Here is a 12,318-nt window from a genome sequence, read left to right as displayed (position 1 = left end):
GAAGGATTCTTGAGTTAGAAACACAATACGCTAATGTGAAAATGCTTACCTTGATGAAGGGGTCACCATTGTCCCTGTCGAAAGGAAATTTGAGATTTCTGGCCTTGACAATCACCACCGTTAACCTCTCAGCCGTTGGCAGGTAACTGAGAGAAAACATCAACTCTCCGAACTCTGTGCCTCGCTGAAAAGAATAAAGCCAGGGAAAAGAACCTTCAGACATTTAAATGTAACGAAACCTAATCATTAAGACATGGCCCTTTTTTTATAATAGATATTATCCACCTAGAAATGGGGCACACACTTAAACGCGCACTTTAAACAAATGCATTTGTCACTATTGTTATTAGGTTTCAGAATGTTGTATGGCTTGTGACGTATCATTACCAATCTAAACATTTGAAGAGAAGGGTTAAAAGTTTCCCCTTCCTCTTTCCAACACCCAATAAATGCTCATTTTCCTCAATTCCAACACCGGCAAAACAGTGTTTAGTGGTTTTTGGGTGGTTTAAACCTTCTGTCAAATCATTATAAAAGTGATGCATTATTTTACAGATAAATTCGTACACTTTTCAACTTGAACCTTTCTTACCCTTGCGTTCCCAAGTTCAACCAAATTTTAAAATGATGCCTTGAAATATTCTGATTTATAGATTTTACAGTGTTTTATGGAAAAATAGTGTTGATATTTTTTAAACAGTTTGCCTGCTTTGAATCTAGGAACTGTCATAAATCACCCTCAAGCATTTTTCTACGCACACCATGGCAATTACATGCTACTTCCACGCTAAACTGTGATTTAACTGTTATATTTTTATTCATCTCTTTTAACTTACTACTTCAAGCTGCTGTAACGTATGGATTGCTTAATTCGTGCCTTCAATACAGTTGGTTTAAATTTTGAGTGATTCAACATTAATCTCATTGTTGATGTATGTAATTTCAACAGACGTAATGACAAAACACAACAATCGTTTACATCACCGAAATCACAAGCAGCAACTAGGCAAGAAAACCTTAACATTACGTAAATAACTCGTTGCGGTCGTCAGTCTGTTACCACTGGCGTACGCAGAATTTTTTTTCGGGGGGTCTGGAATTGTGGGATTGGCATTCACAATACATATATTTTTTGTATATTTAGAAATATTCACTAAAAAAAATGGTACGTGGGGTCATGTTTCGGGGAGTTTGCATTTACCACTGGTTTTTCCGGAGTTTTTTCACTGCTTTTATTTGAAAATGTTGTATCTGTGACCGCTGTAACTGTTACAGATCACAGGGCTCAGACGATTTTTGGGTGTGTAAACAACCGCTATTGTAAAAATCGCAGTGTAACCGATTGTCAAGCAACATTCGCAGTTTAACCTGTGATCGATAAATCAGTTTTCGTTGTACTTACTCATTAGTTATTACTGATGTTCGATTTGAACAACAGGAGACAGGAAGAAAGACCCAAATTTGTCGTATTGTAGCAAATTGGGAAAAGCTTGTCGCTGGACATCCGATGTAATCTACCGAACTTGTCTGGTTCTCAATAGGACTCGAGATAGATTAAGGGCAACTTGCGCACTAGAAATCCGAACTTCTTTTGTCAATTAACGAATGCTTTGGGGATACTAATGAAGAACGTCCGTTCGCTTTTAATTCAGACTTCATTACTCGTTCTCTAATGAGGACAAAGGCTAGGCCGGATTTAACAGTTCTAAAGTTATGTTTCCTTCGAATCTTCCATTCCTCTGTATACGTGCCATGTTTACATAGTATACATATAACCAAATTACAGTAACATTTTAAATACCACTAAGGCATATACATGTTACAAACCTTTTTAAGCATTACTTCATGAAATCACGAAACTTGTAATGTCAAGTGAATAATATTAGAATCATTATGCAAAGATAGTCACAGAAGCTTAACTTCAACAAAGTCACAGAACTAATATGAACTTTATTTGCAGCTTCAAGTACACAGGAAGAGAAATTTTAATAGAACATTTGAGAACTTCATGGTGTATTTTCTAATTGTTATTTACTACAATACTTCCATTTTGGTTACAGTATGTTCCTGTTCTACCTCTTAAGTTTATTTCGGTGATGAGGATAATGAAAAAAGTTGGGAATTAGATAGATCATATCCCACAGATAATTCGAACTTCTACTGGCCTGACCACTTTCATGGAATCAGGATTCGTATCTTTGCTTGTAAATTATCTTCCAAGTATTGCGCTTGTTTAATGAGAATTTGGCTATTTTTAGGAACTTAGCTGCAGTGACTAACGATATTACTTTCTAAACAAGTAGCTACGGGTTAGATTCTATGTAAATGTATATTGCAGAATGCTTCGGGCCCCTTTTCAAACTGCAGGACAAGCTCCGATTAGGCTATCTGAGCATAATTTTTTTTAAAAGCTACAGTAGAGTCTCGTTTATCCGACCTTCGCTTATCCGACATTCCGTATTATCTGACATACCACCGGAAAAAAAATCATAAATAAAAACATGACACCAAATCAAGCAACTAACACAATCCCGTTATTGTCCAGATTATCGAATCCAGAACCTTCGTCGCGAATAACATAAGCAGGAAGACAACGTGAAATAACCGAACAGAAACAGAACCTAAAACCTACATCGGATAGATTGGATTAAGTCGACGATACAGCACGGGTTCTGAATTGAAAAAGAATACGAAAGTTGAAGGACCTCTATACGCACCCACTTTTCCTCCACTCAATGGGGAAGTTATCCTTCTAGCTGAGAAGCCTTTACGTAGGAGTGCCCTGAGGGAACTTCAAGGCCACGACGATAAAGTGCAATGACGGGACCAAAACATACGTCAGATAGCTGTGTTCCTCCTTATTTCGTACGCCATTGATACCTGGAACACGTGACCTCGTCTTTGGTAGAGCAGAAGCCTGCTTGCTTGCCACCACCCTTTAGTTGAGTGACCTTCGCCCGTAGTCAGCATGAGTGAATGACTCACCATATACTTGTCTGTGAGGCTACACAAGAATAGATATTTCGTTAGTGGCTGTAAGTATTGTTTCATCTGCAGTTATATCAGTTACCATTTCAATAGTTTCCTTCCTAATGGTTACTTTAGTGATAAACATGTAAATTAGTTCTCGAGAGTGAACGTTTTATCTATTTGAACGGGGGATTTTTATACAGCCTGCATGTATTATTTTTTCCTGAAACAAGAAGAAATTCGAAGACGCAAAAAGAGTTGTATAAGAGTAGTTAACAAAAGGAAAAAAGAAGAAGAAATCGAAAATGTAAATGCTGAAATAAATTATGGTAGACATCGAGTGAATAACATTTTGTCATGGGGCCTCCTCGATGGCGTAGTGATAACGTCGTCGCCTTGTAATCAGTGGATCCCGGGTTTGATACACGGTGGATGCACATAGTGGTTAGTATCCCACTTTAAACTGAAGGTCGAGTCCAGATTAGCATATCTGTGCACCAAACCAAAACTAAGAAAGAAATTGTCACAGTGTAAGAAAATTTCATGTTCAACCACATACGAAACACAAATATTGCAGTTTGGAGTTCACATCTGTAGCATCTAACCAGCACAATTATGAATCGCAACATATCGTATCAGATCCATTTTTATTATACATGTATGATAATATAAGAGAAGTAGAGGAAAGAGAAAACCAAGCGAAACACGGACGCCTTCTCCAGAATTTCAAATCTCGTTACATAAGGTTCTGGGTTGGAGTCCCGGACAGGCATGACTTTCTTGTTCTTGCCCTTTTATCTGCTTCATTTCATCATAATTCATCGTTATGGTTTACCTGCAGGGGAAGAATACTGGCAATAATTGCCAATACAAAGCCAATGACAAACAGAACAACTCGATTACGGAGGTGCCAAGAAGAAACGAGACTTGACAGTTTCTCCGTCTCTCGGTTTGTCGAATTGAAAATTGCTCTCCCGTTCTCGGTCTCGATTAGTTAAATATAGAAATCGAAAATGTATGTGAATGAATATACATGTATTTTATATATTCCGGTTTTGTAGGAGATTTCGTGAGAGATGAAATAAGTACTCTTCCATCGTATTTATTTTTATAATTTTTATTCCCTGTTCGATGATCGCGACGATAAGGACGAGTGACCATTACATGAAATTGATGACGAAATAGTCAAACACCCCCGACAAGGACGGTACTCAAACCCGGGAACTTTGGCGACGATATCGAATGTCAATCACTTAATGAGCTTGACCACCGAGCCTGCTTAATGTTGTTTCTGTCAGGTAATTCGTAATAATATCCCACATTCACTATCATTTGCTTCATAATTTATCTTATTGTTGTGATTAACCTGAATTCAAAGAATTAGTTGAAAGGCAAACATGCAAGATTGAATGTCTCTGATGTTACTTCGTGCCGAATAATATGACGTGGTATTATGATATGAATTTATTAATCATATAATATGCCTATTCATTCCATTGATTGATCCCAATTGAGCACACAAAATATGGTATAATGTCCACTCCATGGAGGAGTGGTTAGCACAGCGCGCTACGATGCCATGGGTCCCTGGTTAGAATCTCGACTTGGGCGTGGGTGTCCTTGGTAAGTGTCCCTTCATCAATTTCATCATAGCATCACTCATCTTCATCGTCGCTATTTGCCAAAAGTGAAAGAATAGCAAATCTAAATAACAAACATCCAATCAAATCGAACATCTCTACCGATTTAATTTTACGGTACCGAATTCTCACTTTATTACTGCATCTTAAGTCATTTTACAGCATCTCAATTGTTTTCCGATTCGAAAACATTTGGAATGTTGTTTTGTGCAGTTCATTGTGCATTGTTTCGTTGTTTGGATTGTTTAATTAACGTCGCATTAATTAGTTTTAGACCAATCGTGCCAGGGGGAAGCAAGAGCACAAAGGAAGCGAAAAAGACAAGGAAGAGACCACGGCTTTCTTTAAAGATAGCATCCCGTGAATACAACTCAAGTGACTGCAGAATATTATGAATAAAATTTATTTCGCTTTTTCCTTTTATTTCTGTTTCAGTTATTTTACTTCGCTTTTCTTCTACCACTCGCGTTACTCGTGTCGGTGAGGAAGAATTATAAACTCGTGAAATGGACGATGGTACAAAAAAATATATGCCTCTCCCACGGTTCGAAACTGTCAGTACAAAATATTGTCTTATTTTTAAAATTTACGGGCAAATATGGTTTGTCACGTAGCAATTTTCGCTTATCTCTTTCTCAAGGGGTTCCATTGCCTCTCTGATGTCGTAGTGGTAACGTCTTCGCCATGTAATGAAAGGCTTCCGAATTCAATACCAAATAGAGAGGCATTTGGTTCGGATCCCATTTTAATCTGTAGGTCCAGTGCATGAACTGGACTTAAACAATTAACGTGTGGCATGTGGTCTGTGATGAGAACCATAATTTCAGCGAACCTCTTGACAATGACTCTAATATCACTTGATAGAATAGTATTTCTTTACGAGTAGGTCTTGTCAAGAAACCAGTTCCTGAAATTTTCTTCTGGAGGCATCGTAGCACCCAGCTGTTTGTTGTGGCTGGGGCACTAGTCATGTGACTCATGCTATCAAAGCTCAATCCTTCCCGAGAACTCGGAATCACCAGGCAAACTTAAGCGAATATTTTGTTATTTGGGTTGCATAAACAACAGGCTTTAAGACGTTACGAAATTCTACGTCCCGTGGCCCAGGTATTTTTTTCTAAGACTGTACATGCATATCCATCATTAAATGTATTTTTTCCTGTGATTTTTCGTGCATTTTACGTCAATTGAAATTTTGCCGTTTCTCTGCGCCACCCAATGTATGTTAAGGGACCTAAACGTAACATGCCTAACCTAATAACGAATGCATTTAGCCTGACGCCAAAAAACGAAGGGCGGTTCTTAATCAAAAAGTTTTTTGCGAATTGTGCCAGCTTTGATAAAAAACTAGGTCACAGACTACAACGTGACCGCTTGATCGAATGACAAAAAATGAAGTAACAATGGTACTTTTTAACTTGGATGTACTTTTTAACAGTAGAAATTTTCTAATGAAACGTTTGGTGTAAAGATGTGCACACACACACACACTAATACCACAAATAAGTGCTGATACAATCAAGTAAAGGGCATTCCATTTGAAATCAACAAGTGAAGAGACACTTTTCAACCTCACATAATTTGATTCATTTGAAATTTGACATACCGAAAGAACCACTTGAGGTAGGAAAATATGCAACTTTGCAGATCCATATCTTTTGTATTTCCGAAATTACAGTGTTGCAAACTGTGCGATTTTGACCTTTTCTTTCAACATCTTGTTAACTTCGAATTGCAATATTTCGGCAACCAGGGCACCTATAGAAGTGATTCGGAAGGCGTTGGAAAGGTCTTGAAGGGCTCTTTCACATGAGATATAGCATATGTCTGATAGGGTAAAAAATAAATTGAAGGTGATGTAAAGAAACCTTTCGTAGCCATTTCCTCAAAAATTGGTCTTTTTTTATTTATTTTTTTCAAAAAATTAAATGTCAAACATACATTAATACTCAATAAGTATACAAAATTTAAAAATGAGACATAAAAGTCTAACATAAATCAAATACAATGTTGTTTGAATTAACGTACATGAATATGATGTTTAAATTTCTTTATTAGAAATACTGGGTTACTCAAAAGTTCTGTTCTATAGGAAACTCCGTTATTAGTGCACAAGGCGAAAAATAAAAAGAGGGGAAAGCTGGTGGAAGGAGGCGAGTTTCAATCTAAAGTGTGTGAATTTTCAACGTAGCATGCGCAGTTCAGATGTACACTGGTACGACGCTAATTGGTAAAAAAAAAAAAAGCCACATGCTTGGCCCGAAATACTGTATATCATCAGAATGCTATACAATTCTATTTAAATTAAGAATTGATGATTGTAATTACCTCTTTGTATGGGTTAAATACTATGGTTATTTCAATTCATTTTAATATATATGTTTGTCCTCATGGATTTTTCTTCACTTAAAAAGTCTCGTATAGAGTGGAGTCCTCAAAATCGGATCACTTTCAAATGAAACACACATAAAATCGAAAGTAGTCATCTTTTTCGACACGAACTGAACAGCATCCGACAGGTACATCTTTGCTACATATGTTACCGAACGCTGTTTTTTACATTTGCATATTAATAAAGTTACATATTGAAAACTGAAGGAACTACAAAATATTTTTTTTCTTGTAAAAATGTCCTGCAAACTGGATCACGTGTCCTTGAAAGCGGATCATAGGGTAGTAGCTTAAATATAGTTCCAGTGATAATCATACTTGTCCAAAATTTCACTAACACCTTTCACTACACAAAGCACTATTTCCTACACAACACACTTCCCACAAATGAATGTATTTTTTTTCACTTTGTGCTCCAGCACATTGTTCATGGTACCACGCCGAGCACCTCATGCAAGATATCCAATCACCGATAAAACTGTAATTTAAATCTGAGTGTAACCTCTCACACAATCCACACTTGTCGTTACCTTGACTTTCCTCTAACGATTCGTCATCATAACTGGTGGAGCTATCAGTTGAAGAAATGCCGTCTCTCTTTTTCTATAATGTGATGTTCTGTTGCACTTAGATTTTAGCAGAACTTCTAGACTTTGCTGCTGCAAAGTTTTCTCTTTCGTGCTGGTGTTGGTGCTTTTTTGGTGAGGGTGCGATATTTATATATATGTTGGTGTGTGTGTGTGTGTGTTATATATATAAATCAGTGTTTTCCTGTTTCCTAACATCTAATCATACATTCTGTTTACGTATTGTGCTATTTTGTGGTGATCCGATTTGCACTACTTTTTATGATCCGATTTAAAGGATTAGTATACGAACTGCAAAGTTCCGCCTACACAAGCAACAGCTACAATGACCATGAAAAAGTCAATGACATCGTATTTGTTATAACACACAAACATCAACACCTATTACAACAATGCTTACCTTATGAGCTTAACCAAGTAGTGAAGAAATATTTCACAGCAGTCAACACAGACAATGGCTCACGTCAACGGTAAGTTTCGAATCGCTTTGTCACAATGAATACAGAGTGAACACTGTACCCTTCCGCTACTGTCTGCACGAGGCATGGGGTCACTCAATGAGAATGGTAAAATACATCACCACGCCATATGTTCAGCGCTGGAGACCGTAACCTTAGGGTGATTCGGTTTGCAGGCCGATCCGATTTTGAGGACTCCACTTTATCATATCGTTGACTAGAAAGTAATAATGTTCTATTGCCTTCATTAATATATTTATGTATATCTCTACTACTTAATAGTATTAGTAGTAGTACTGGTGGTATAAGTAGTAACATTAGTAGTAATAATAGTAATAAACTAACCTAACCCACAGCGCTACAGCCCTTTGAAGGGCCTTGGCTTACCTACCGACTGCTGGTCTCCCTCCCACACTGTTCCGCCGTCACCTGTTATAACGTGGAGGTCTCAGACCAGTGTTGGGGCGACGGGTGATCAGCCCGACGAACCCCCAGCCGTTATTGTAGGTCTTCTTGACCAGGTTACGCTCACTCACTCGGAGCTTCCCAATTTCCTCACGATGGTGGGTTGCCACCGGCCCTATACGTAGGCTGAATAAAATAGTAATAAACTACTATAATAAAATACTGGTAATGTGAATTTGGATAAAATGTTTTAGAAATAACTCACTCTTCTTTATGAAAGCCGCCCAACCCTGTGGCCGAGTGGTTAGCACATCGCGCTGCGACGCCAAGGGTCCCGGGTTCGAATCCCGGTCGGGCTTGGTTGTTTGTGAATGTCCATTCATCAATTTCATCATTTCATCACTCATCCCCATCTTCGCATATTAGCCAAGAGGCACAAAACGCGAAGTAAAATAAACTAAATCAATCAATCAATCAATTTATGAAAGCCGTGTACACTACTGGTTTAGCCTTTTCTAGTGGTCTGGAGGGGGAGGGGGAATGCTTGTCACATGGTCACGTTTATTATTAATTGTTTTCATTGCCATTAATTATCGTCATCAATTCTTAAGTTACCCGGGGCCTTCCCGATGGCGCAGTGGTAGCGCCGTTGCCTTGTAATCAAGGGGTACCGGGTTCGATATTCGGTGGAGGCACATAGTGGTTCGGATCCCACTTTAAACTGTAGGTCCAGTCCCGATTAGCCTTACTGTGCATAAAGTGGACTTAAACACCAAATCAATCAATCAATCTTAAGTTACCCTTTACTGTGTGATATTCCAATGTCATACAATATTCCGGGCCAAGCATATTTTTTTCTTATATACCAATTAAGGTCGTACCAGTGTACATCCTGAACGGTGCAAGCATGCTACGTTGAAAATTTGGGCACTCGCCTACTTCCAGCAGCTTTCCCCACTTTTCATTTCGCGCTATGTGCACTAATAACGGAGTTGCCTATGGAACAGAACTTTTGAGTAACCCAGTATTTCTAATAAACGGAAATTTAAACATCATATCCATATGCATTAATTCAAACAATATTGTATTTGAATTATGTTAAGACTTTTACTATTGAATATTAGGAATTTGTCTATCAAAATCCGTTATCCTCCATCGCCTAACCTACCACACCCTTACCTAACCTAAATCTAACATAACTCCGGATCCCATTGGCGTCCCATTTTTAAATTTTGTGTATTTATTGAGTATTAATGTGTGTGTGACATGTATTTTTTTGAAAAATGCTACGAGAAAATGGCTACGAAATGTTTCTTTACATCACCTGCAATTTATTTTTTACCCTATCAGACATATGCTATATCTCATGTGAAAGAGCCCTTCAAGACCTTTCCAACGCCTTCCGAATCACTTCTATAGATGGAAATATTGCAATTCAAAGTTAACAAGATGTTGTAAAAAATGGTCAAAATCACACAGTTTGCAACACTGTAATTTCATAAATACAAAAGATATGGGTCTGCAAAGTTGCATGTTTTCCTAGCTCAAGTGGTCCTTTCGGTATGCCAAATTTCAAATGAATCAAAAAATGTAACGTCGACGACCTTGTTGATTTGACATGGAATGTCCCAAATGCTTAGTCTGGTCAACGAGCGGAAACCTTGCTCGGTGAGCATCGGTCAGATATCTAATAACGCCCCCCAGTAATAGTCCCGCAGCTGTAGAGCATGACGATTATCCTGCAAAGTGTACAACTCTGCCGACAGGTGGCATTGGACACAAAAGCTGTGCGTGATTGTTAGTGCGTCGTTCTAAGCCCCATGCAAATGGGGTGCGATTTAACTCGGCAATACCAATTAGCTGAGCACCTGTTATCCAGGACGCTGCTGGGGAAATTGTGCAGCTGCGAACCAATGCACGATACGTCGATCTACTCTCGAGTAAACTCGAAGTTAACACACGAATCGGTTGAATATGTGTTGCACCAACACAAACTGTGGATAACCTCGGGCTTTAAAGGAGGATCAACTCTAACCAACGAGATTGTCGTGTTAAACCAGATGCATTAATGGCTTTCGCCTGCAACCGGCATGAAGTAATAAACTCAACGTGTTAATATAAACCGAGAGTCATCTACTCTCTTATTAAATTATACGATGCTTTGGTAGATACTTATGCACGGTTCTCAGTACAGTTTGTAATGCGGGTTTTCTAACGCGCACCACTACTAACTGCTACATGGTTTGCTCTCAAGGTCGCGGTTAGCTTCGAGTAGTAAATCAAAAGGCAAAATAACCCAAGAATTCAATAGAAATAAATAGGATGGTCACATTTCCAAAGGAAAGGAAAATGTGTGTCTCGAAACTAAATCCCCAGACCACGTTCGGAAATTGAACCTGTCGGTTGATTTGCGATGTCGGCTGCACCACTCGGCAGTAGTGTTGCAAACCTAAGTGATTTCCACCATATTCTTTTCGACGGATTTTTCTCTAAAGGCAAAAAAAAAAAGAAACTATTTTAGACTTCTTTAAATACGAGGAGGATCATCTGTTTGGATCTGCCCACAAAGAAAGCAAACTTATAATACAATGCATGACAACTTGTTCAGCAAATAATTTTTTTCAGTCAAAACGTCACTAACAGTTCCTTGACTTTCAGAGATGCTATCACACAGTGTCTCAACATGTAATAGTTGATTATTAGTTTCCTGTCCGTTATAATGATTACTTGTCAATCACTTTCTCCGCCGGCCCCTGTGGCGTTGTGGTTAGCAGATCGCCGTACGACGCCAGAGGTCCCGGGTTCGAATCCTGGCCTGGGCATGGATATTTGTGAGTGTCCATTCATCAATTTCATCATATCAACTGATCATCCCCATCTTCGCAAATTAGCCAGAAGTGGCACAAAAAGCGAAGTAAAGTAAAGCAAATGAAGTCGCAAATCTAATACTTTCTCTCTCAGCTCTCTAGCACGTTACATGTAACCCATCATGAAATTCGTTGCGTCATCTAAAAAACTCTCTACTTTTGGCTGTTGTTATGTGCCACGTCCACAGTTACGATTTCCACATGGGTATTGTAATATCGTTCCGGACAGGTTCCGTGGCGGTGTTGTTATCACAGGGCGCTACGACGCCAGAGGTTCCGGGTTCGAATCCCAGCATGAACATAGGTGTTTTCTGAGAGTGTCCCTTCATCATTTCATCGCTCATCCTTGTCGCGATTAGCTAAAGGTAAAATAAAGCAATCAAATAAAATTCAGGTTGTACTGCGAACTAGAAATGTTGATACTCGTAAGTTTATTCCAAAAACACCTCACACCTGAAACTATATACACTTTATAAAGTATTTTGCTTATTGGCGAGAAAATTTTCAATGCGTTTGGAAAATTGTTGTGATTTTATTCATAACTAGTTGGCAACACTGCTCTATAGGTTTCTCTAGTACAGAAGGGATGAGAAAAAAACAAAGGAACTCCTGATGCAGTCGCGTATTTCAGCTCCCCTTTGTGCCCCTAATTGAATTTTGGTCAGAAGGCTCTCTCTCAAATTGACATTCAACGAGGAAGTCAGGCTTTCCTAACTTAGGGCTGGAGAAATGCTACCAAGAGAGGAGAGGGGAAGACTGGAATAGAAAAAGCGACGCATGGCTTCCTCGAAAGCATTTAGGTACGTTAAAGCAACTATACTATCCATCGAGAGTCGATAGTATTAGTTCTTTAGTGTACAAGTCACCAAACTTCAAACCTTTACGAAAAATAACTCTGCTTTGTGTGAGACATACGTAATACATAACGTCATGAAGAGACCTCGGCTTTTTAGGCTCCTAAAATAGGCTCTAAAAATCATAAAAAATGTTCCAAAAATTT

The 12,318-nt window shown here is 38.6% G+C and overlaps 1 protein-coding gene across 2 annotated transcripts in view; it reads right to left on the bottom strand.

The window, feature by feature from the left end:
- LOC145985345 (synaptotagmin-12-like) overlaps positions 1-12,318 on the bottom strand; it is a 210,888-nt gene that overhangs the window by 15,205 nt on the left and 183,365 nt on the right. For both annotated transcript variants that reach the window (XM_083119246.1, XM_083119247.1), the window contains exon 6: positions 50-184. In XM_083119246.1, the coding sequence (XP_082975372.1) occupies positions 50-184 (135 nt within the window). The remainder of the gene's footprint in view (positions 1-49; positions 185-12,318) is intronic.

This window comes from Lepisma saccharinum, chromosome 3 (assembly GCF_977018435.1).
Source record: "Lepisma saccharinum chromosome 3, izLepSacc3.1, whole genome shotgun sequence".
Classification (NCBI taxonomy): domain Eukaryota; kingdom Metazoa; phylum Arthropoda; class Insecta; order Zygentoma; family Lepismatidae; genus Lepisma; species Lepisma saccharinum.
Note: the sequence above shows the minus strand (reverse complement) of the source record. Positions and strands in the feature narration are given on the sequence as shown.